This window comes from Rattus norvegicus, chromosome 6, assembly GCF_021556685.1.
Source record: "Rattus norvegicus strain SHRSP/BbbUtx chromosome 6, alternate assembly SHRSP_T2T, whole genome shotgun sequence".
Classification (NCBI taxonomy): Eukaryota; Metazoa; Chordata; class Mammalia; order Rodentia; family Muridae; genus Rattus; species Rattus norvegicus.
The window spans coordinates 97,632,588-97,659,103 of record NC_141539.1 but is presented as its reverse complement, the minus strand read 5'-3'; the positions used below and the strand labels follow the sequence as shown (position 1 = coordinate 97,659,103).

General features: G+C 44.1%; 1 protein-coding gene and 1 pseudogene across 1 annotated transcript; one reads left to right on the top strand and one right to left on the bottom strand.

Annotated features, from left to right (window-relative positions):
- Positions 1–5,593: 5,593 nt before the first annotated feature.
- Positions 5,594–6,193, bottom strand: Ube2e3-ps1 (ubiquitin-conjugating enzyme E2E 3, pseudogene 1; annotated as a pseudogene).
- A 4,509-nt stretch (positions 6,194–10,702) lies between these two features.
- Dhrs7 (dehydrogenase/reductase 7) lies at positions 10,703–26,267 on the top strand. Its single transcript, NM_001271394.1, has 7 exons — positions 10,703–10,887; positions 15,346–15,498; positions 17,285–17,391; positions 18,206–18,445; positions 23,517–23,639; positions 24,253–24,468; positions 26,007–26,267. The coding sequence occupies exons 1-7, from the start codon at positions 10,755–10,757 to the stop codon at positions 26,049–26,051; spliced, it is 1,017 nt and encodes a 338-aa protein (NP_001258323.1). The 5' UTR covers positions 10,703–10,754; the 3' UTR covers positions 26,052–26,267.
- Positions 26,268–26,516: the final 249 nt, after the last annotated feature.

Genomic DNA, 26,516 nt, shown 5'->3' with positions numbered 1-26,516 from the left:
ATGGTGGTATGCAGGCAGATGTGGTGCTGAAGAAGGAGCTGAGAGTTCAACATCTTGATTTATAGGCACCAGGAACAAAACAACAAAAACAAAAACAAACAGACAGACAGATGCTAGACCTTGCTTGAAGCTTTTGAAACCTCAAAGCTCGCAGTGACACACTTCCTCCAATAAGGTCACACCTATTCCTACAAGGCCACACTTCTTATAAAGCCACTCACTGCCTGTGGGTCAAGCATTTAACCATATGAGTCTATAGAGGCCATACCTATTCAAACCACAACAGATGCTATCTGTGATAGTCTTAGGGATTGGTGGGAGCTAGTGCTCTGTTAATATATTCCAAAAGGATTTAGCTGACAGTCACTGGGATGTTAGGTTGGACAACAATGACTATTATCAGACCTGTGATGATTTGGCTATGTAACTGCAACCCTTCAACTCTCCCCAGTTAGGAAGTTCTAATCAGCCAATCAGTCTTACAGCATCTTTAATAGGTTACATCAAGAATAGTCAGTTGTAAGAGTAGAAGATGGGGCTGGAGAGATGGCTCAGTGACTAAGAGCACTGACTGCTCTTCCAGAGGTCCTGAGTTCAATTCTCAGCAACCACATGGTGGCTGTAATAGGATCTGATGCCCACTTCTGGTGTGTCTGAAGACAGCGACAGTGTACTCACATACATGAAATAAATAAATAAATCTTAAAAAATCCAGTAGAAGATAGGCCATAGGACCAACAGAAATCTTAGATGCCAGAGACTTCTCTGCAGCCAAGTCTCTCCCTTCATCTGATTATCATCAGTTTCTGTTTTTAACATGGTGCCTTTGCTCTCTTATATGTACCCTTCCTTCCTCCTCACTTTGATTCTTTTGATCCTCCTTCTCTAGTGCTGAGATTACAGCCACCACACCTCTTTATGGGATTGTTCAGCCACAAACTGATTCCAGTCTATCTTCCCAAAGAAAAGAGAAACTCTCCCCAACACTAGCAAGTTCAGTTGAGTAACTAGAATTAGGTATCCTTGGTCTCTGAACTTCAACTAGGCTTGTGGGGAGGAAGGGGTCTTTGACAAGCCAGGTCTAGATTCTAGATTCACAATCTCTTCCTCCGTATAGATATGATTTTTCTTGAATTTATTAGTGTTATTGGTGGTGGTACTACTTTGTGTGTGTGTGTGTGTGTGTGTGTGTGTGTGTGTGTGTGTGTGTCCCTGTACATGTGTGTGTGTTAGTTCAAACATAGTTGGAATCCCTTGGTGCACGCATGTGTAGGATGATGTCATACAGGTGAAGGCAGGTACAAGACAGAATGAGGCCTGTCATTGGATGAGAAGGAAGGATGGGTGGGAGAAAAGTTTTAGGGAGGAGACTGGAACCGAAGAGGGAGGCAGCCAAGAGAACATGGAGGCGGATGTTAAAATTCCTCTCTGCACATTTACAGGTTGTTATGAATATTCTTAAGGGATGGATGTGTACAGGCTTTGTATGTCTAGGTGGGCAATTATATCTTATCAATTGGATCAGAGGTTATTGAGTTGTGTGTTCTTTCATGTGGTGATTTAAGTTCAAGAGAGTATGTGGCGGCTGGAGACACTGGGCCGCCATGGAATTGGGAAGCATATGTCTGGCATGGTGGCAACCTGCTTTGGGAACTGGATGGGTAGAGAGATTGCTGTCAGGCTCAGAGAGAGGCCATCAGCAGTGTGATATGGGATGGAGCAGAGCGGGTGAGAGGCTTTGCTGACTGAGATGAAGACATCTACCAGTTATCTTGGCTGCACTGCAGTGCCAGACCTAGTGTGGGATAAAAGGAAGCATTTATTTTTATAATTTTACAACAACACACGTGGAGAACAGAGGACAATTTTGTGCGTCTGGTTCTTCCCATCCATTTTTCCTCGGGTTCTGAAAATCAAGCTCAGAATGTCAGGTTTCTGCGGTAAGTGCCTTACTCATGAGCCACTGTCAGTACTCTGTAGTTCTGTTGTGATCTAGGGACTCTATGTGCAATCTGGCCTTAGGCTCTGTCCTCCAGAGCACTGAAATTTCAGATATGAGATGCCATATCTTGTCACACATCCTTTTAAAAAGATATGTGTCCAATTTCTTTCTTTCTTTCTGTCTGTCTGTCTTTCTTTCTTAAAAGATTTATTTATTTTATGTGAGTACACTGTAGCTGTCTTCAGACACACCAGGAGAGGGCATCGGATCCCATTACAGATGGTTGTGAGCCACCATGTGATTGCTGGGATTTGAACTCAGGACCTCTGGAAGAGCAGTCAGTGTTCTTAACCACTGAGCCATCTCTCCAGCTCCAAGTCCAATTTCTTGGCATGACATGACATTGCCATCTACAAAGTTCATGCTCAAGAACTGCCCAATGGAGTTATAAAACAAACACACAAACAAACAAACAAACAAAAAACCCCAAAGTCCTCTTAAATGTTTTTTAGTTTGTGGTTTTGCATTGGCCAGGTTTGTTGGGTTGCTCTACGCCAAGATTGTGACTCCAGATTGTGCAAACAGGAGTCATTTTTCCCAAGTGCCCTGTACTTTTTTTTCTGTTGTTTCTTTTTTCCTCCTTGTAAATTGTGTTTTATCTTTCTTATTAGTTAGAATCTTCTCTCTGATGTGTGTGATTTTCCAACAGGCAGACACCTCCAGGTTAGGTTTAACTTATGAAGGGGGAGGGGGACAGTTCAATTCCTGGCAGAGAATGATAGAGAAAGAGAAAGTTATTAACTGGGCTTAGACTCATGGACATTCGAGGGAGTTGTTTGTGGATTTGTGTCCTCTATCGTGTGTTCAGAGAAGTGATCCACTTGCAGCTGGCTTTTTTTGTGTGTGTTAAACACAGGAGGCTGCCATTTATATTAATAGTGCATATTGATCTCATAAGTTAAAGGATTCCACCTTTCCATGCATGCATATAACAAACTTGCACATATTCACCTAAGTGAACAACGTAGGGAATGATTTACCTTGCATATGGCTTCAGAGAGTTCAATCTAAGACTGAACACCATAGCAGCTCTTTCTTACCCGGGTTTCATCTAATGAACAGAGCGTGTTTGTGGTGGACCTGGAGAAAGACTTTGGGATACAAACAGGGGAGGTGATGACTACATAAGTGTGTATAGGGCTGCACTTCATGCACTGGATGCGTTCAGACTCTGTCCTCACTTCACTAGTTTACTTCCACTCTTAGGAGAACCTTTTCTTTCTTAACAAGGTGATTCTGTTTATAGTTACATGTCCCCAGTGCAGTACCGTGCTGTGGGACACAAGAGCCTGGGATCATTCCACCTCCTTTTCACTCTGCTTCTCTGATGTCCATGGCTAACTTTGTAGGCGTGACTTATTCTTACTCCCCCTCCTCTTGGTGGGTGATGGAGTTTTCAGCTCTCCTGTGCTGGTGTTTTTCCCTCAGACGTTTGTCCTCAAGTTAAATTCTTTCATTAATGAGGACAGGACCCCACCCACCCCCCAAAACACACACACACACACACACACACACACAAACGAGTAACCCCATTTTCTTTGCTAAAGCAGGCCCATTGATTGAAACTTTATTCAAAGCATTGATAACACTCAGAGCAGACTGACTTATTAAGCACTCTTATTCTGCCAGCCATTTGAATGGAGAAGTTCTAGGAGGTTTAGCTCCCAGAGGAAGTGGGAGATGGGTTTGTTATGCCTTGTTTGCTTTGGTGACACTGAGCTCTAAGCATTGCATATGCTCCTTACAAAACACCAGGACTGCAGCCTCTTCTCGAGGAGTTTTTTGTTGTTGTCGGGCTTGTTTTGGGTTTCTTGTTTTTGTTTGGGGGCTTGTAATGTTTTGGGGTTTTGAGGCAGGGTTTCTCTGTGTAGCCCTGGCTATCCTGACACCCCATCTGTAGCCTTGAACTCACAGGGATCTGCTGTGTCTGCTGGTGATCATAATCAACCTTGAAAGCAACAGAGAACAGTGTCAGATGGTTGTTGTCAGAGGCCAGGGTGAAGAGAGGAAAAGATTAGGGACATGACTAGGTTGAACAGCCCAACAAATAGACCTTTCTAGACAAGGGTGGTCACTAACTAGATGAGTTTTCAGTGTGCTCAGAAAGGGAGAAGGGAGAACTGTTGGAGGAACCTTAGGTTTTTTTGTTTTTGTTTTTTTAAGATTTATTTATTTATTTAATGTATGTGAGTACAGTATCACTGTCTTCAGACAACACCAGAAAAGAGCATCAGATTCCCACTACAGAGGGTTGTGAGCCACCATGTGGTTGCTGGGAATTGAACTCAGGACCTCTGGAAGAGCAGTCAGTGTTCTTAACCACTGAGCCATCTCTCCAGCCCAGAACCTTAGTTATTAAAACTAAGTTTTTAAAACTTTCCACAAACACTAAGACAGAAGGGAAGCTAGATAGCAAAATGGGACGCCTCAGTCAGCCCTGGGGAGGGCGACGCCCTAGCCTTTTCTCATGTCTGTTTTAATGTTTGGCTTGTTTTTGAGACAGGTATCACCCTGTAGCCAGGCTGGCCTCAGACTTTCCAGAATCCTCCTGCCTCAGCCTCCCAAATGCTTTTATTATAGGTATGAGCCACCATAGCCCACTCTCTCGAATAGCACCTTCAGCTTCACCAGTAGAGCCGGGCTTGGGACATGTAATCCTTTTGGAGTCAAAAACTGTCCAAGAGAAATGCTGTTGATATGATGCACACATCAAACTCAGATTCTGTAGCGCAGGCACCGAGACAAGAAGGAATTTCCATTTTCCAGTCAGGTGTCTATTCTTGGCCCCTTAGGACAACAATTTCTCTCGTTAATTATCCACTACCTAGTCATCTACTACCTAGCCGTTCTTTTTTTTTTTTTTTTTTTTTCCCTTCAGGAGCATGTTTATTGTATTTGAGATGATACACATCAATGCTCTCTGAGTTACAAAGGGTAGAAGGAAATCCTCTCATTACTACAAACTGACAAAGGTAAAACATTTTTACAACAGCATGAACTGCATACTTAGAAATAGATCTGGGCTTACACAAATGACATAATTCCTAGTTATCTACAGCTGTTGATATCAGGAGCCGCTTTCGCCTCCAGCAGTGATGTCACTGACAGGCGACGGGAATCTGCATCTGTTGTCATGGCAACGACCATACATTTCCTGCATACATTTGGTTCAGTTCCCACCTTCTCCTGGGAGCAGTTATGTCACAGTTTAAACAAAAGGCAGACCCCCCCTTTCTGCCTCCCTCCTCTTTTTCTTTTTTCTCTCTCTCTTCCCCCCCCCCCCTTGTCTCTGTCTTCCTCAATAAACCTCTTCCACAGGGGACCGTATTGGCCAGGTGTGGTCTGTCCGATGGGAGCTGCGATTCTATCACAATAACAGCTAGTTTTATAACTTCATACAGATAATGAATTAGGATAAAATGTACTATAATATTTGGTAGACTTCAGGACCAGTGTCCTTTAGTACACCACAAAATACATTTTGATATTCCAAAGAAGAAAGACTTGCAAGTGGGCATTTTAAACGTTACTAATCTATGAAGTTCTACTCTTGGTAGCATTTACCCTCTGCTTCTTCATACTGCATACCAATTATGTGAATTGTGTTGCGTATCTCTTGGTCCACCATCTGGCTATACTGTCACGCTCTGCTCTGCTAGTCAAATACCGAGTGGCTATGCTTCCAACCAGAATCTGCAGGATTGCAGTCTGTCAAAAAGGGACAGATAGAGAGCAAAACCTTTGAAATAGTCAAAGCATGACTCCAGTTGTCTCTCAGAACATCCAGGCATAGGACTCCCTGACTGTTGATGTTACAGTGATAGATTCTGGTATGGAAGGTAACCTTTGGTGGCTTAGATGGATAATCTGAAGAAATTGCTATATCCAGAAAAACCCCACCACCTAATACACAGAACCTGGTGGACCCAGTATGAACGTTATCTCCTTTGGGTCCAGCACTGCTGTAAGGAGGAAGACCAAGGATGATCTCAGCTTGGTCTTTCTGAATTCTTTTAGCACTAGTGGATAACTTAGCAGTTGTTTTGCTAGAGGTGTCTTTCTTCTGTTGGGTGGCAGAAGGTTTTCTTCCTGGTCCTCAGGCTCTGCAGCCACAGGGTCTTGATGGTCTGCACCTGAACTGCCACTGGTGTTGGGGCTCTCATCATCCGACCTTTGCCTATCACTGGACATCTTGGTGAAGTTATCTCTGGGAAAACTTACAAACGGGTTATATGCTGGTATATGCTTACCTAGCCATTCTTGGCATAACGAGAGACACTTAAAATTTTATCTGAGGCAAAGGACTGAGACAAGCAGGCAGCCACAAGGGGACACCAGCCGCTCAGATGCAGCTGCTCACCAAACACTGGCAATCAAATCTCCTATTCTCATACTGCAGTAAAGTTGCATTTAGTCTCGGCGGAGGAACAGTCTTTTACATCAGAATTTATACTTTATTACAGAAATTAGATCCTTTCACATTACCTTTCTCTGATGCTAGGGGCTGAATTTAGGGTCAACTGTGCGTGTGCTCTACCACTGAGCTACACAACCAGTCTTCCAGAAAGTAGAGACCGAAGGTTTCAAAAATTTTTTGCTTCATCAAAACAGGACTTTCCCATCTGACTGTGGGTTGTACCCATCTTGTCCTCTAAATGCATCCCTATGAGGCTTGCTGGGTAAACATTCTCTTGCTTTTTAAATGCTTGAAAACAAGGCTGTTGCTAGTCTCCAGGTGTGTAGCAAGAAGCAATGATGTCTTTGTAGTCAAAATGAATCAAGAATGGTATTTTATGGCAGGGCTAGGAGAGTAGGTGAGACCACGGTGTGAAGGACATTCTCTGTATTTATGGTATTAGCATGAGTGTGTGGCAGCTGACAGAGGCACTGAGATGGGCTTTGTGGTTGTTAAGTAGATGCTAGTTAAGTCTGTGTTGTCAGACTCACGGGTAAGGTGTCAGGTTCTTTCTTCTGCAGTTGAAAGGGTTCCTTTCCAATGCAGAGGCTGTTTGCTTTGAATTATGGGGTTTGGAAGGATAGCTACATTGTTTCTTCAATGCTGTTCTGACTCCAGGAAGAAGTGGCACACAAGGGAAGGAAATTGTTGCCACCCTTTCAAAGGGGAGTAAGCAGAGAGAGACACAATGAGCGGTTCTCTCTCGTCATTGTATAACTTTTCTGTTCAGAGAGGAAATGATGTGGCCTGTGGATGTAGCTAGTGCTTGGATTTTCTTCCTTTAGTTATTGAAATTTTACATTTAAGGGGTTAAACTTCTGTCAGCTTGTGCTGGTCACAGTGGTACATACCTGTAATCCAGTACTCAGGAGGCAAAGGAAAGAGGATCAAAATTTTGAAGCCGACTTGGTCTCCACAGTAAGTGTCAGGTCAGCCTAATGTATTTATTTCAAAGCTACAATGGCACAACTAAGGGCCACTGCTTCCTGAAAGCCAGCCTATTCTTGCTTTGTTGTCTGCCCTCAGGTTTCAGGAGAGTCCCTACATCTGCTCGCCTGTCCTTCGTTTGTCTTCGACGTTTCTTTTCCAGTTCTGGGATGACATGCTGGTGCTGGCTGTCAAAAGACTTTGTTCAATGTCTTTACCACAGACCTCACAGTCCAAAGTCTCTTGTTGTCTGCTCTTTCTCACTGGTGAACGGAATAAATGAGGATAGTTTTGTGTCACAAAAACATGAGCAATAAATATGTTATCTAATGATGACTGAAATGGATTCACTAAAACATAACTGGGCTCAATGGTAGATGACTTGGCTAGAATTATTTGGCCCTGGGTTTGAATTTCAGCACACACACACACACACACACACACACACACACACACACACACACACGAGAAGTGGAGGAGTACACAGAGACAGAGAGGTGGGGGTATAACTGTATTCCAATTGAATTACTGAATTATGCTATTATTCAAGTGAAAAATAATTTCTGAAGTTGACATTTGTTTGTTTTCTTTCTCTAATGCAAAAATAATCATGTGGATTTTTTTTTATTTCATGTGCATTGGTGTTTTGCTTGCATGTATGTCTTAGTGTAAGGGTGTCAAATCTTGGAGTTACAGACAGTTGTGAGCTGCCATGTGGTTGCTGGGAATAGAACTCAGGACCCCTGGAAGAGCAGTCAGTGCTCTTAACCACTGAGCCATCTCTCCAGCTCTATGTGTGGTTTTATTGCAGCTTTTTAATTAGCCAAAGTCTTCCAGAGAAACAAAAACACATACATATTTATCTATCGGTGGTGGTGAAGAATTGGTTCACATGGCTTTGAAGTGCAGCAGTCTGAAGTCTCTGACACACAGGCAGCTGGAATTTCGGGGGAGAGGAGAGGTAAGTGGAATCCAAGGGTCGTCTGGAAGCAAGATCTTCACTTCCTAGCTTTCAGCTGTTTTCTCATAAAGTTTCAACTAACTGAATTTCCCACATTATGAAGGGTAGGATGTGTGTGATTTACTGAAAGTCTGTTGATTCAAATGCTAAATACATCTTTAAAATACCCTCACAGTAATATCTAGACTGATATTTGAACAAAATTTAGATATCATAGTCCAGCTGAGTCAGAACATATAACCAATTAATTAATTAAAAACCTGGAGTTTTTGTCTTGTTTCATTGTAGGCTCTCACTGTGTAGCACTGCTTGTGCTGGGGCTCGCTATGTAGACCACACTGGCTTCAAACTCAGAGAGATCACATGCCTCAAACTAAGAATTTCTTTTTTTTTTTTTTCGATTTATTTATTTATTTATTTATTATATATAAGTACACTGTAGCTGTCTTCAGATACACCAGAAGAGGGCATCGGATCTCTTTACAGATGGTTGTGAGCCACCATGTGGTTGCTGGGAATTGAACTCATGACCTCTGGAAGAGCAGTCGGGTGCTCTTAACTGCTGAGCCATCTCTCCAGCCCAAGAATTTCTTATGTTAACAAAAGGAACACTTAGTTGAACACAATAACTACACATGTTGGTTTGAAGGAAACATTCATACCAGATCAAATTATCATATTAAAAGATCCACTTGGGGGCCGAGGAGACAGCTCAGCAGATAGAGGCACCTGGTAGTAGGAGTTTGATCCCTAAGACCCACAAAGTGTAAATAGAGTCTGACTTCCAAAAATTGTCCTGTGAACCCCACACATGTACACATACATACATGTGCACATCCACACAAAAGCTAAATAGATTTTAGTAACATTTTATTATTTTTTGTGTACATGAATGTTTTGTCCGCAAGTATGTTTGTGCACCGGGTGAATGTCTGATGCCCTCTGAGGTCAGAAAAGGGAACTGAATCCCCTGGGACAAGAGTTACAGACAGATGTGAGTTGCCATGTGGGTGCTGGAAATTGAACCCAGGTTCTCTGCGTGGGCAACAAGTGTTTCTTAACAGCAGAGCCAACTCTCCAGCTCCAGCAAAAGCAGTCTGAACCTCAGCCTTGGTGCTTTGATCTCCAACACCCACACAGTCTAATCCCTAGGGGTGGACAGGGAGAGATCATACTTTCCTGCCAGTCCCCCAAGCCTACTGTCCCAGTCATCTCCACAGCTGGGGGTTGTGACCCCAATGCAACACTAGATCCACCATAGTCCTTGCCTTTTACAGAAGGGAAAACATCTGGATAAGGCTCAGCATGAGACTCTGTGTGGTGTTTTAAGACATCTTATTATCAATAATGTGCTGCGAAGAAAATGAAGTTCACATGGCCCAGGTGACACACCAGCTAGAGCGATTAGCTAACTGACGTACATGCACCTTGATCTACACCACAGCAACGTCTGATTAACACTAGTTCAAACATTTACTGCATAGAGCACTCTGCAGGTGCAAACTATAGGCCTTTGTAAACCTCCTCACTGCAATGAAAAAATAGTGACAACTTGTAAACACAGCACCAACAAATACCGGAAGAAAGAATAAAGGCAATCGCTGTGCACAGTGGCCTTTTCTCATTCAAATGATATCAAATGATCGAGATATCATTTACATGGGGTGTCAAGGGACACCAACCTGGGTGTTTTTAACTCCCGGAACTTAACAACAATTGCGTTCCAGCCCAGTTAATCTTATATTCTGATTTGGCTGAGCCATGATATTCAGCTTTTGGCCAAATGAGTATCATTTGTAATATTTTTCTAAACATAAGTGGACCATCCACGCGGGCAACCCAGTTTAACTGCTGGGTTACTTCGGTACGCTCATCTTGGTCCACACGCTTAAAGAGAAAGAAAAACAGATTAGGAAAAGGGGTGAAGGAGTGAGGGTTTGGCTCAGCTGTTGGGAACTTGCCCAGCGGGTAGAAGGACCTGGGCACAAGTCCCAGCGTGGAGTGGGGGATGGGACCCGGGGCTAGGAGCGGGCAGCATTGTTCAAAGATAGATTGTTTTGTTTCTCTCCAAGGCACCACCAAAGCCCTGAAAAGCACGTCGTCCTAAAAAGGGCTATAAAAGACTTGTTCATGCCCTCACAAGTCTTGTTGACTGCTCTCCCAACAGCAGTGCCCCAAGTAATTTTGTTTCCCATGCCTTCCATTGCAACACACCGCAGGGACGCGTAGAGTTCCAGTTCTGGAGCTCGGCGGTGTTTCCCCAAAGCCGCGGTGCAGCCCGGGACCCAGATGAAGCCCCGCCTTCGGGGACTCTCTGGGTGGAGCCCCGGGGTTGTGACCCGCGGCGTAGATGTAGGGCGCCGACCGTCTTCCGCTCGCCCACAGAGAGGGGCAGGCAAGTGACAGCCATGAGCTGGGAGCTGCTGCTCTGGCTGCTGGCGCTGTGCGCAGTGATCCTGCCCCTGGTGCAGTTCCTACGCTTCCTGCGGGCAGATGCCGACCTAACCTTGTTGTGGGCCGAGTGGCAAGGGCGACGCCCAGGTGAGCATCCTCAACTGCCTGCGCTCTAAGGGAGAGCCCCTGCAGCGAGTGGCAGAGGAGCATCCTGAGCTCCGCTGACAGGGAGCAGGGCAGAGGTCCCTCTGGGTAGGATGGAGTCTCTGTTGCCAAGCTGAGGCTTGCCCAAGGGTTGTGTGTCGGGGAGGAAGAAGCAGTAGGTAAACAGGCGTACTCACTCTGTCCCTTGTCTTAATTCGAAAATGGGACTGATTTGCCCAGACTAGGATAGAAAATGTAAACTCCAAGAGAGAACTGCAATCCTTTGATGCCTGCAGGACACAGACTTCTTCAGTAGGATCCCACGGATCCCGGGACACTATCAGGGACGGCACCATAGAGAGCAGAGTGTACCCCTTGCTTTGTAAGAGGCCCAGTTGTCTGTTCATCCCGAAGATTTTATATCCTGTGCTTTTTACTCTCCCAAAGCACTGAAAGAAAATTTGGTCTGACTCACCACCCCCTTACCTACTCATTAGGCTAAAAATTTCACAATAGAAAGCACTGAGGTGGCATTTTGCTCGGAGGGAGATCATGCTGGGTACACAAGGAGCATTGCACCTGCTTCGCTTTGGCCTACGGCTTGCTCGGTGTTTGATGTTCACTTAATGCGTGATTCACAGGCTTTGACATATCAGTCCACAGATACTGCTGTGTGTCATGTCATGTCACGTAGGCAGTGTGCTCAGCCTCGGACCTTTGGAGGGAACAATTCTTATAACACGGGCATTATTCGTATTGTTTTGTCAATACGAATACCTGCCCTAGGTAGGCTTTTTTTGATCCTTAAAGAAGTAAGTGGGATCCCATTATTCACGGTGAAAAATACACACAGAGAGCACCTGAGAAAATGTGCTTTGAAGTCGCTGGTGACTCAGAAGGTACTGTATTCAAAGTCAACGGGGCAGGAGTAGGTGAAACCTGGGTCCTGCAGACTGAGAAAAACAGGTGATAGTATTTTATGTCCCTCCCAAACTCTGGATATCCTTGCTGTCTTAGTTCTGAAGCTGCGTTTCCTTGGCTCTAACAGTTGCAGCACTGACAAAGGCAACCGCACAGTGTGCTTGTGAATTCCGTGCTGCAAAACTGAAAATGTATGGCTGTGACCTGGAGACTGTCTCTCATTATTGAGGGCAAGAATCCCTGAATACCCCATACATCTGTTAACTGTAACTCTTCACCGAGCATTGTTTAAACAGATTTGTGTCAGTTCACAGCTATCGGCTGCCTGTGGGTGTTGTTTGTGTTTGGCCTCAGTGCTTTTATTAAAATGGAAGATTTAATCCGTTTATAAATTATATGATCATATAAAAATTATTAACATGTTAATTATGTTTGAAATGTAAAAATATTAACAGCATCCAAATACATATCAAACACCAATCTGAGCTAGGCAGAGGTGTGTAAGAGGGGTGAGGGGTGTTTTGAGAGGTCTAATAGCAGCAATTGGGTGTGTTTAGTCTTAGAGAAGACAGGACTTTGGGTATGGAAGCTCCCTCACGTTAGGGAGAAGCAGCTTCCACATCTTGTGAGGGATGAGACAGAGTGGTTAAGGGCCTTGGGAGAGATTTTTCAAGCTGGGTTGGACATTAAACTCTAGGTTTCTTGTCAACTCTCAGAGTCTGTTTTCTTTTTTCTTCATGATTGCCAGATTCTATGGAAACACTTAATGAACAAAAATGGATGCTAAATTAAATTTCCCACTTCAGGATGAGAAGATGGGTTTCATATCTGTCATCACGTGAGCATAAACTTGAGCCTGAGAACATTTTTACTCTGGCTTTATATAATAGGTGTTAATTGGTGTAAAAAAAAGTTGGACTATGTTAATTGAGGCTGATTAGTAACAGTTACAAAGTAAACGGTATGTAGGGTAATGTATAAACAAGCTTTTAGTAAGCAGTTGTAAATGGCTGTCTGAGTACACATCTCTTACTTGTGCAAAGTCTTGAAAGCATTTTACCTGAAAGGAAAGCTTTGTTTACATAGTTTGGTTATTTCTAGGACAAGTTATATGTGTCCGAATGTCTAAGAAGCAGTCGGGTTTTAAAATACTGTTTAGGGCTTTGGCTATGGTTTGATGATAGTTCCAATGTTTGTTATACTCGCAGCATGGGAATCAGGCCTCAGCACTGGCGACCTAACTTGACCATGTCTGAATGTGTGCACCATAGGGCAGCAGACAGTGTGGGTTCTGTTTCAGCCAGGGTTCTTGGTGTTTATTCAGTAGATCCTTACTTATGGAGTCCTTTTGATATTCTAGTTTTTGCAAGGTGTTAGACCCCTGTTGAGATGAAGGAGGACAGAGTCACTGCCTCGGTGGATGTAATAGACTAATGTGCATAACTTACTCCAGAAGACCTCAGGTTTCTGAAGAACTCAGACTCCATGATGTTCTTGTGATGGTTTTTAATATGGAATTGTGTTAAGCTCATAGACAAGAATGGAGTAAGGGCCAGCCTAGAGAGCCTTATTGCCCCCTGTCATGGTATAAATTAGAGCCCATGAGAGACCACATGAGGTCTGGTGAGTGTTACAGAGCCTCAGTACTTAGTAGGCCCCCAGATCTTAGCACAACTGACTCCTTAAAGTACCATTCAGAGCATAAAAACAGCACCTTGGGGTTGGGGATTTAGCTCAGTGGTAGAGCGCTTGCCTAGCAAGCGCAAGGCCCTGGGTTCAGTCCCCAGCTCCGAAAAAAAGAAAAAACAAAAACAAAAACAAAAACAAAAACAGCACCTCCTGCTGAAAACGAAATAAAGAACTAATCCATCCAAGTCCATAGTTCTGGAAAAGGCTCTAAAGGGACGAACCTTGCTTTTTAGCTTCTGTAGTTCTGCTTCTGAAGTGTGTCAACCCAGAATATAGTTTTTGTGCTTAAAAGCTCATCCAAGAAAGGCTGGGGCTACCCTGGGATCCCATGCACCCAGTGTAGTTGCCAGATGGCTAATAAAGGCTTCCTATTGGCTTAAACCTAGTCTTCTGTGGTGAGGACCCACAACAGTGAGACCAGCATTAAAGCTGCTTGCTGAACAGTGTGCCCGAGTGCCACCCTGCACACCACAAAAAGGTGGAAGAAAAGAACTGACTTCTCAGATTGTCCCCCTGACTGGCACATGCACACATACCCCACCATGCATACACACCCCACCATGCACACACACCCCACCATGCACACACACCCCACCATGCACACACACCCCACCATGCACACACACCCCACCATGCACACACACCCCACCATGCACACACACCCCGCCATGCACACACACCCCACCATGCACACACACCCCACCATGCACACACACCCCACCATGCACACACACCCCACCATGCACACACACCCCACCATGCACACACACCCCACCATGCACACACACCCCGCCATGCGCATGCACATGCACATGCAGTCATTATAATGTGTCATCGTAATAATGGAATTTAAACAATTAAATCCAGGAAGAGGATTGGGACAAGCGATCACACTGCTGGGAGGGTGGCACTTATGGTGCAGAGGCAGGAGGGTGAAGTGTGTGCTTCAGGCAAACAGCAAGATGCTGTCTAAACAACAGAAACAACGACAACACAGTTATAGCATACTATCGTGCCACATATGGTATTTTCAAAGGCATCTGTGGGTTTGCCTCAGAAATTAGAATTTATTGCCTTCTCATTTAGTAGAGAAGGTAATGAGTTTCTAGTCACTAGCTTTAATTTTCGTTGTCAAATAAGCAGATAAATTGAGTGAAACCATATAGTAATGAGGCTTAGCTACAAATAGATTCTAGGAGATTTACCAAGATTCCAAAATATACAATGTACAGTGTGGGCTGCTTATTAAGAATGGGGTTTGTATCCATGCTTTTCTGTTTGTTTTGTTTTAAGACAGGGTTTCTCTGTGTAGCCCTGTGCTGTCCTGGAACTCACTCTGTAGACCAGGCTGGCCTCGAACTCATAAAGATCCTACTGCCTCTGCCTTCCAAGTGCTGGGATTAAAGGTGTGCACTACCACTGTCTGGTGTCTTGCTTTCTCTCTCTCTCCCTCCTCCCGCCTCTCGCCATTGATTTTGTTTGAGACAAGGTCTCTGTGTATCCACAGAGGTCTCTGTCCTCCAGCTGATTATGTAGCCAAGGATGGCTTTGAACTTCTTACATCTTGATTCCCTTCCAGCTTCTGGGATCACAGACATGCCTGGTTTATAGAGGTGCTCCAGACTGTAATCAGCCTTTGTGTACTTGAGGCAACATTCTCACAGCTTGAGTGAATCCCCTACCAGGACACTTGAAAGTTTATGCTCCAAATATTAGAGCTTCAGACTTATATTTAGTGGTATTTTTAAAATTTTTTTTTTTTAAATTTCATTCATGTTTTACTGTTCTTTGGTAGATGGGTGACATTCATCGCATACTATCTCCCCTGTGACACTCTTCCTTCTTTAACAGAATGGGAGCTGACCGACATGGTGGTGTGGATTACTGGAGCATCAAGCGGCATTGGTGAGGAGCTGGCTTTCCAGTTATCTAAACTGGGGGTCTGTCTGGTGCTGTCAGCCCGAAGGGGGCAGGAGCTGGAGCGGGTGAAGAGAAGATGCCTGGGTGAGTCAACTCCTAGCAACCGCCGTGCTTCCTAGCAGTGAGAACCCAGACTTAGTGCAGCTTCGCAAGTGAGGGAAGGAGGGATTGTCCTGCGCAGTTCGCACTGGCTCCGGAGCTTCGCGCATGCGTACTGCCCAGACCTCCTTTTCTGTCACCTCTTAAGCAGCCCTGGTTACTTGGCTTTTTGTTCTTTCCAGCCAACCTTCCATTATTGTTTTTATACCAACTTTTGATATTGAGTGGTGAGAAAGCTGGTGCTGGTGGACTTTAATGACTCAGGTCTTTCCTTCAGAACAGGGCCTCATGGGCGCAACTAAGGAAATGTACTTAGGAATGAATTCATTTTGCCTTATGTCATATATTAAAGTTATGGGTGGTGTGTGTGTGTGTGTGTGTGTGTGTGTGTGTGTGTGTGTATGGGTGCGTGTGTGTGTGTGTGTGTGTGTGTGTATGCGTGTGTTGTGTTCGGATGGATAAAATGAAAGGAAAGTAATAAAGTTTAAAAATGAACTGTAGGCAATACTTTCTATATTCACACAGTTCTAATCTTGTCACCTTCACTTAATAGACACTTCAGGAGCTGTTTAACATTTATATAGTCTTAAATCTCTGTCTCTCTGTGTACATGCACACACACACACACACACACACACACACACACGAGTGTGCTTCTTTATGTGTTATCTCTGTCTGCTATTCTTTCACTATCTTTTGCTTTGCTGACTACATTAACCCAGGGATATAAAAGATACAAGAGTCTTTGCCCCATCTCAGCAGTCACAGGCTCTCTTCATGATGCCACTTGTGTTTTATTTCTATGCCTTTTTGAAATGGCTATTGGTCCTCCACCGCAGAGACCTGTAAGGCCTGCTTAAAAGCCTGTCAGCAATGCTGAGCTGTGAGGACCCCTGGCTCCCATTTCTCTGTGTGGTCACTGGTACAAGACTTGCCAGGTTTTTAGTCACGTTCTTTCTTGTCTTTGCCCACAAAGGCAAAAAACACATTCCTCTCCCAGTCTGTGTACTTGCTGGTTTTTTTTTTTAACTGTTTCTTATTTTATATTAAAAAGTCCAGAATAATCCAATTCAGTTCTTCCTCTGGTGATGGAAATAGAGAGAATTGATTATGTCTCAATGTCTTTAGGTAGGAAACGTCTGAAGGACTGCACGTCTTTCCTTATTTACTGTCTGGAGTTCTTGGTCTTGGGGAAGAAGCTTCTACCCATCATCCACTACTGGCCTTCTCAGCTGTTACTGATTTATAGTATAGCCCCCCTCCCCCTCAGTGTTTCAAGACAGAGTTTCTCTGTGTAGCCCTGGCTGTCCTGGAACTGTAGACCAGACTGGCCTTGAAGTCAGAAATCCACCTGCTCTGCCTCCACCTCGGCCTGTGCTTCCTGAGTGCTGGGATTAAAGGTGTGCTCCACCACTACCCGGTGTCTGCTATAAACTTTAGAAACAGATTTATGTGTAATTATGTGTATATGTGTGTGTCTGAACATCTGAGTGCAGGTATCCTTGGAGGCCATACTGGAGCTGGAATTATAGGTGGTTGTGACATGGGTGCTAGGAATGAAACTCAGGTCCTCTGGAAAAGTGGTGCACGCTCCTAACCATTGACACCTTGCACAGCATCTCCCACCTTCCCGTCAGTGAGAGATGCTTAGGAAGTGCCGCCTCGAATGAGTTCACTGCCGCCTTCTTGTGGAGTAGAGGTTAAATTTAACAGGGAAGCTGAGGTCAGTGAAACTGGGATGGCTTGCTTACTGTCCTTGTGTCTTTTCCAGAGAATGGCAATTTAAAAGAAAAAGATATACTGGTTCTGCCCCTTGACTTGACTGACACAAGTTCCCATGAGGCAGCGACCAAAGCCGTTCTGCAGGAATTTGGTAAAGTAAGTTGCATTTTATGTTTGTGAAGCATGGATGGTATTGCTTGTCTGTCTCTCCACAGAACTGCCAAAGGGATTTCCAACTGTGGATCCCCTTCAAAGGGAGAGACAGAGGGAGCACATGCTGAGAGGCCAGGGCTGTGAACTGGCTGTAGCTACTTAGTGCATTCATCCCTTCCCAAGCACTAATTTCCTCATGCAGTGTGAGTGTAGTTAACATCTACTGATGCTTTTCTTCTTCTGATACTGGTTACTTCAAATGGAAAGTCCACGGTCAATTCTGCTTATTCTCTGTGTCTCTCTCTGTCTCTGTCTCTGTCTCTGTCTCTGTCTCTCTGTCTCTCTGTCTCTCTGTCTCTCTCTCTCTGTCTCTCTCTGTCTCTCTGTTCCTTTCTCTTCCTTCCCTCTTCCCTTCTTCCATTCCCTTTCCTTCCTTTATTCTTTTCTTTCTTTTTCCCTCCTTCCTTCCCTCCCTCCCTCCCTTCCTTCCTTTCCTCTTCCCTTCTTCCATTCCCTTTCCTTCCTTTCTTTTTCTCCTCTCTCTCTCTCTCTCTCTCTCTCTCTCTCTCTCTCTCTTTTGTAATAGGCCATTCTGGAACTCACTCTGAAGTCCAGCCTGGCTTTGAACTCATGAGATCTGCCTGCCTCTGCCTCACAAGTGCGGGACTTAAAGATATGGGCTGTACCATCTATTTTCTCTTATTTTATTTTTTAGCTGCTACTAGACCCACACAACTGTCCCATTTGCTCTTCGGATTACCAATATGAGTAATTGTTTTCTTACACTGCCTTTAAGAACCCATTTTCTGATTCTTAGATTGACATTTTGGTCAACAACGGTGGAAGATCCCAGCGTTCCTTAGTTCTGGAAACCAACTTGGAAGTCTTCAAGGAGCTGATGAATCTGAACTACTTAGGGACGGTGTCCTTGACCAAGTGTGTTCTGCCTCACATGGTAGAGAGGAAACAAGGGAAGATTGTTACTGTGAATAGCCTTGCGGGAATTGCATCGGTGTCCCTTTCCAGTGGCTACTGTGCCAGCAAGCATGCTCTTCGGGTAAGGTGGCTCACACGTAAGTGGGAAAGCTGACCTCTATGTGTGTTTGGGGTGTAAGACTGAGTGGATGTGCTGATTGGAACTGGGACTGAGGCAAGAGAAGCTGACATCTCGCCTTAGGTAATAAAAGGAATGTTTAAGCCACATCACATCACAGCTGCTTAGAACTCATCAACCCATCAATACAGGCTCTGAGCACTTGTACTGTAGAATATGCTGTATCAGACCCTGGGGATGTAAGGATGAGGCAGTTCTTCCCTTAGATGATCTACTGAGTCCTCCACCTTTCACCTTACTCTGAGCCCCACCACATCCTCACGGCAACTCGACCTTACCGCTCCTTTCTTCTCTGTGTCCCAGGACGTGCAGGTTTTGTGGTCCTCGGTCTGTGACTTCTGTTTCCTTCCCCTTTCCTTGTTCTTTAGTTTCTCCTGTCTCTCTGTGTGTGCTTAGCCCTGGGCCCATCTCTCTTAGGGAACATGTGCCTTTGTTTCTTGTGGTTTCTTTGGAAGAAGACATTCTGATTAGGTCAATGACTAAGAGAAAAGCTTCATTTATGTTAGATGTCTCATGAGACTGAAATAGCAGAATGGAACGAGCTTTTCATTTTGGCTTGAGAGTAAATGTGAAGAGAGAGTAAATTCTCTGAGACGATAAGGAAACACATATATTGGAAGGAGAGTTTTAGTGGCTGTCCCACCGCTGGCATGTGAGACTCAGTGGTGCAGGTCACCATGCTTTCCCAGAAACTGAAGATGTAGTTCAGCAGGACCCATCTCTACCATGCAGGACCGACAGTGCATAGTGATGAAAGGTTGCAGCTCAGATTTAATCAGGGCCTGTCAATCAACCTTCCGCAGAGACAGTCCCATCTCAGAAAGGCAGCTGCTGTAGAGTACAGACCCTATCTGTTGGCTATTGATATGTAGTCTCATAAGACATACAGGATGTTGTTAATAAGACACAGGTAAGCTGTCTGGCCTGCCCTTCTCGACTCTCTGTTTTATTATTGGGTTGGATCCTCTGACAAAAATGTGGGCAGTTGTAGCAGAAGTCATAGCAGTAGGTGTAACAGAAGTCATAGCAGAAGTCATAGCAGTAGCTATAAAAGAACTCATAGCCATACTTAGGTAGATGAAATGCTAAGACTAGGGGCTTTTCTATTGTTCTGGACTGTCTCTTCTAGCACAGGCTGATCTTGAGCTCCAAATCCTGCCTTTATCCCCCAAGAGCTGGCCTCAGAGGCACTTACCACCATATCCCAGGAAGCCTTTTTAAAGAACACATTTCCTTCCCATATTCCTAGAAGTTATAGTGAACTTCTTAAAAAGTATTTTTTTTTATTTTTGTCTGCGTACCACATGCATACAATACCCATGAAAACCACAAGAGGGCACTAGAGTCCCTGGAACTGGCGTTACAGATGGCTATGAGCTGCCAAGTGGATTCTGGGAGGCAAACTTAACCACTGAGCTATTTCCCATCTCTGACAGTGAACTTTTTTTTTTTTTTTAAAGATTTATTTATTTTATTATATATAAGTACACTGTAGCTGTCTTCAGATACACCAGAAGAGGGCATCGGATCTCTTTACAGATGGTTGTGAGCCACCATGTGGTTGCTGGGAATTGAACTCATGACCTCTGGAAGAGCGGTCGGACGCTCTTAACCGCTGAGCCATCTCTCCAGCCCGACAGTGAACTTTTAATGGCTGAAGGGTGAACGCAGTATGCCAGGAGAGGGCTCAGCGTCTGCCTGGCTGCTTGGTTCCCTCTGTCTGTCTTACAGGAAGGATAAAAGTATAGGAGCTCTTTATTCTTTTACCAAGTACTTTGTTTTGGACCCTCTGTGAGGTAGGCACTGTGTGACTGTTTTATCACACTATTTCTGGGGAGACATGAACAACAGCTGCTTATCCCAGATAAGGAGCAGATGACAAGATCAAGTATGGCTACTACCAAAGTTCAACTTAGTGAACCAATGAGTTTTATTGGTGTTACTTACAGGAGTTTGGGTGAGGAATTACTTTCAGAAACAGAAATGACCCAATGACAGCTGCACCACCAAAGCCCATCCCAGCATGGTTGACAGCTCACAAGCTGGGAAACCTGGAGCACGAGGCACAGACTGCAAACCGCTCAATAGATTGGAGAGTGTCAGGGGTTGGGGATTTAGCTCAGTGGTAGAGCGCTTAAGGCCCTGGGTTCAGTCCCCAGCTCCGAAAAAAAAAGAAAAAAGAAAAAAAAAAAGATTGGAGAGTGTTTTTTTTCCAAGTAGCTCAGTTGATCTGAGCCTTTCCCAGGCAGCTTGTCTTGTCTCTGTTTCTGACAACTAGCTCAGCTTGTCTGAGAGCATCTCTTAGCAGTTCTGACAGTGAATGTGTGCTGGGAGTGGGAGGGGCCTAGTGAATCTGGTCAATTTCAGGGACTTCCTAAAGTTATTTTGAGTTGTTTACTTTCTTAATTTAAGGAGTTTTGCTTCAGGATGGAATGTTTCATTTTCCCTTTGAACATTCTGTTTTACCTCCTTTCAAAAATCCTGCCTCTGAAGGGGCTTTCCTCCATTTTTTTTTAAGATTTATTTATTTATTATATGTGAGTACACTGTAGCTGTCTTCAGACATACCAGAAGAGGGCATCGGATCCCATGACAGATGGTTGTGAGCCACCATGTGGTTGCTGGGATTTGAACTCAGGACCTCTGGAATAGCAGTCAGTGCTCTTAAATGCTCAGCCATCTCTCCAGTCCCCATCCTCCACAGTTTTAATATCAAAGGAAACTGCTACACAAAACTCAGCCTGACAGCAGGAACCCCCATCATCTCTGTGCTAGTCAGAGTTTAGAGCAGACAGCGAGTTAATGTTGTTAGATTGTGTACAAATGAACCATGACCTTGCCTTTTAGAGTCCCAGTTCTACTCCATTTTTCTTGTTTTTCCCTGACAGTCCCATAGAGCATGCTTTGGCCCCTAACTTCCTTATTTGCTGAGGATGGCTTTGAACCTCTGATCCTCCTGCTTCTTCCTTTCTATGGAGGGGTTACTAGTGTGAACCACCATACCCAACATCCAGTCTTTAAAATAATGCAGGCACATTCTCCTAATTAAGGAAAATAAATGTGGGGAAGAAAGTATCTGTTTCTATTGGTTGGGAATGGTCTGTGTCTTTGAGTGCAGAAGGTTTAGCTTGGTCCTTGGAAGGTCTTGCATTGGGTGGTCACATCATATTTGTGACTAGTCCTATACTTGGCATTTCTTCAAGAAAGACTGGTTCTCCACTGGATAAAATAGTAATGTAAATTGAGAAACTGAATTTCTCTGTGTTTCTTAGTTGTTTTTCTCCTTTGCCCAACAATTGCACATTTGGTCTTTTTGGGCACTTGAAGAAGTCCCTGTCAGTGATCTTGTGTGAGCAGAGGACTCTTTTTGGAGTGGGCGATGGGTGTTTGTGCACAGAACGAGTGTGGGTTTCTTTCTGGGAGCCTTCCCCTTCCTTGCCTGCTCTGATTACATTGCTAACAAAAACCAGTTTCCAGACAGTGAACCATTAGTCCTCCTGGGATGTCTGCTGGAGGTTATTTTTAGGCTTATAGGTAAAATAATGCCTAATCGATGGGGCTGGAGAGATGGTCCAGCCATTAAAGGTAAGTATTGCTCCTGTATAGAACCTGAGGTTGGTTCCCAGCACCCAAGGTGGGGACTCACGTTTGCCTCTAACTCTAGTTCCAGAGGGATCAGACATTCTAAGCAGGTGACTTCATTCACTCATGCACAGTGAAAGGCTTGCAACTCTGACGGGTAAGGTTTCTGGGATGGAGGTGCTTGGCCCTGAGTAGCATCCTGGTAGTTAAGTAGGAGCCAAAGAATACCACAAAATCACAGAACACTGTTGTTAAATATCGTTGTTGTTAAATATTGGCCTGTGCCCGTCCAGATAGTGCACACCAAACCAACACGGTTCCATGTGGACAGATTTAATGGGAGAACGAGACAAGGGGGAGGGGCAGGAGAAGCAAGAGAAAGAGGAGGAGGTCAGAAGAAGTCTGCCTTTTATTTAGAATGTGATGGAACTACTCCCAGGTGGAGGTTGGAATTAAACTAAAGGAATTCTTGGGAATGTATGGCCATTGCCATGGCAACAGTGACCAAATGGTGTCCCTGCTGAAGGCAATTCCTGATACCAACATACACAACAAACTTCACAGAAGAGACTTCCTGGGAGGAGAAAACCCAGGAGGGTGACTACCTCTGCTCCATCGAGAACTGAGCAAGACACAGTCTTTATTTTCATATGGTTTCTTGGTGTGTGTGTGTGTGGGGGGGGTGGGAGATGGTGGAGGTGGAAGTGGGGGAGTTTTTAAGGGTGGAAATTTCTGAAGTGGGGATTGGTGGAATTTCAAGCCAAGCCCAGCTCAGGGATAAGTTTTGGTAGGTTTTCAAATTTGGAAGTGGTTGCCCTACATATAGCTACATACAAGCACACACACACACACACACACACACACACACACACACACCACACACACACACACACAATTAAAATTAACAAAAATAAATCTTTAAAAAAAAAAAAACCAGTCTTTGTGGAGGCCTGCTGAGAATTCTAAGCACTTGGGAGGCTGAGAGAAGAGATCTGGGCATTTAAGACTGTACACAAGTTCGAAGCTAGCTGGGCACACTTAGACCGCTGTCTTCGAATGCAGTGTAAAAAGGGTGCTGTCGAGATGGCTGACTAGGGAAATGCTTGCCGTGAAGCTTTAGAGTCTGCACTCACGTTCTTCCCTGCACACTGGGCCCTGCCATGCCACCCCTAAGAAACAAGTAAATATTTAACTGTAAACATACCAGAGATATAAGTGTTAGAGCCCTTGCCTAATGAGTACAAGGTTATAGGTTCAATCACCAATGAGGCAAGATGTCAAAAGGGATAAATGACTGGATAAATAAATAAAGCCCTGATAGGCGTACGTCAGAACTACCTGTTTACTCCAGAGCATCTTTTTAGATAACATATTATCTTTTTATTCTTCTTCCTTTCCTTTTCCGCTTATGTTCCTGTTTTGTGGTCCTTAGGGATTTTTCAATGCCCTCCATAGTGAGCTTGGCAAATATCCAGGCATAACACTTTGCAACGTTTACCCAGGGCCTGTGCAGTCTAATGTTGTGAAGAACGCCCTAACTGAAGAATTAACGAAGGTAAAAAAATCTAGGAGGGAAATCCCCACCCTTTAATACCCATGTCTGCTTCATCATGTATACCAGGCATATTTGGAAACTGACACCGTTAAGGACGGTGTTCAGGTCACTGGGTAGTACTTCAGTGCCTTGCTTTAACACCAGCTTGTTAACACTCGTAAGTGGCTCACCAGCATGGATCCATTACCCTCATTAAGAATGTCCTTTCATCTCTTTCCATTTCCTCCCCGTGATTCCACTTGCTAAGCATAAGATATGTTTTATGTTGTACGGTGCTGACCATCGAAGCCAGGGCCTCACCTGTTCTAAGTGATTGTATTACCTCTGAACTGCACACTCTTTTCCCCTAGTGTAAATCTTGGTAGTTTGATATTTCTGAAAATGTGATAATAAAATAGGCATTTTTGCCCTATTATGAGAAAATTGTGATTAAGAGTAGAGAGCCTTCAGCACATGTAATCTTACCTGGTAAATGTCTAACTCCTTTTAGGCTCTTTGAAATATCGTAATTTAGAACCCTTCAGCGACACCTATGAAGTCCCCTCCAGACCCCAGTTGTCAAATCGCATCCTGTGGGTCCCTTCCTCACTGTTAACCTCTTGTTGACTTTCAGCCCATGAGAGAGAATATAGACCAGAGTTACAAGATGCCGACAAGCCGCTGTGTGCGGCTGATGCTCATCTCCATGGCCAACGATCTGAAGGAAGTTTGGATCTCTGACCAACCCATATTGTTGGGTGCATACATTTGGCAGTATATGCCAACCTGGGCCTTATGGCTAACCTGCAAGTTGGGGGAGAAAAGAATCCAAAACTTTAGGAATAATTTGGTAAGAGCAATTTTCTATTTCTTCACAATATTGTTTGGATCCTGAGGGGGTGGGGGGGAAGAAGTCGTTTTCAAAGTTTTAAAAAGATTTTTGTTGTTGTTTTTCTGACTGTACAACAGTCTCATGGATAAAATACCAAAGAATGTAGAACAGATTCTATACCCATACAGCGTATTGGATGGTTTCATCACATGGCTTCTAATCTGGAAGAGTGAACTTCGTATAGGGTTAAATCAAAACAAAGGTTGCCAGCATCTCTTTCCATCAATGTTTGGAAAAGCCCCTCACGCTGTCTGTCCTGTCCTATGATTTTACTTGCTTTAGGACTATCTTTCTAAATAAACATATATGGTGGCTGATCTCTCTCTCTCTCTCTCTCTCTCTCTCTCTCTCTCTCTCTCTCTCTCTCTCTCTGTCTGTCTCTCTCTCTGTCTCTCTCTCTCCCCACAGGACAGTGACTATGCCCCATTTTGAACTATCATTTGTTACAGGATTTTAGCAGAGCTGTTATATCTGGCAGGAATCTGCAGTGATGACACCTGGGCTTGGAAGTAGGCTTTCATCAATGATTGTTTGAGATTTTACGGGCTATTCCCTTGAAAGTGTGAGGCTTTGCCTATCTTAGTCTGGAGACAGGCCTGGCAAACCAGAAAGTCTCCTGAGAATTGCTTAGGTATGCATGTCTTTCAAGATAGCCCCTAGGTCAGGTAAGAGGTTGTGGTATGCAGAAATTGACTCGAAAAAGATGCCTTTTGTATAAAAATAAAAAGCGTCAATAAGGCTATCCAGTTCAGTTCCAGGGAGGCTGCTCCCTTGCTGCTAAGAAGCCTGAATTCATCCTGTAGTTCTCTCTTTCTTAGATGGATCCTCTCAAGTAACCCACCAACACAAACAACTATTTTTATCTGTCTTTTGGTAAATTCTTGGATGAGTAATTGCTTACCCTTCCCAAAAAGTAAACCACATTTAGGGGTTAACGAGTTGCCTTGTTTTTTCTTGCAAAGAGTATATCAAAAGCTCATAAATAATTTCAGAGTCACATCCATATTTTTCTCTTTCTCCCTCCCTTCCTTTCTTATCTACCTACTCCTGACGACCCTTGACCTCCCTACATAAACCAAGCTGGCTTCAGACTTGGAGAGCTCCCTCTGCCTCTTCCTCCCCAGTGCTGGGGTTAACAGTGTGCACCATCACAATCAGCCAGATAATTAAATCCTAGATACTCTGATCTCTTTTGTGTACTCTTAGGCTATCAGTGGGTGTGATCCTGAGAAGGAAGAAGAAGAGCACTCACTGTTTAAGAGAAGGAAAGAATTGACGCCATCTTTGCCCTGTGCTAAGCCACAGGGCAGCATCTGCCAGTGCATGTAGATATTGGTGTGATGGTTTACTTCCAGTTAAAGTTTGCTAGAGGATTACAAAGCTCACCATTGATTGAATGATGATATAGTTCATTAAACAGAGACACTTGGTTCTCAGACACAGGTCAAGAAGCAGAAGGTCTGGTTCTGGTTGATGCTCCTCTTATTCTTTTACAGGATCCAGACTCGCAATATACATTGTGGAAGCCAAAGAGGGATTGAAAGAGCCACCAGGGATGACTGAGCCATTTGTTGAGGATGACAAACAGCATATGCACAGTAAGCGTGCACACAGAAGGCAGGCCAGTGACTACTTTTGAGTTTAGTTTTTGATACAACTTTCTATTCAGTATGTGATGAATAATAAAGCTTTGTCCTCTATCTTGTATTTGTACCAGAGTATGTGGTACCTTCTTGAATAAAATAACACTTAACATATTTAAGAATGCAGATTTGGAATATCATCCTGAGTGAGGTAATCCAATCACAAAAAACACACATGGTATCACTCATTGATAATTGGATATTAGCCCAAATGCTCGAATTACCCAAGATGCACAGACCACATGAAACTCAAGAAGGATGACCAAAATGTGGGTTCTTCACTCCTTCTTTAAAAGGGGAACAAGAATACCCATAGGAGGGGATAAGGAGGCAAAGTTTAGAACAGAGGCAAAAGGAACACCC

Coding starts and splice junctions, on each gene's coding strand:
- Dhrs7 (NM_001271394.1), top strand. CDS start 10,755: ATGAGCTGGGAGCTGCTGCTCTGGCTGCTGGCGCTGTGCGCAGTGATC. Junction 23,640..24,252: donor TAACTGAAGAATTAACGAAG/GTAAAAAAATCT, acceptor GTTGACTTTCAG/CCCATGAGAGAGAATATAGA. Junction 24,469..26,006: donor AAAACTTTAGGAATAATTTG/GTAAGAGCAATT, acceptor ATTCTTTTACAG/GATCCAGACTCGCAATATAC.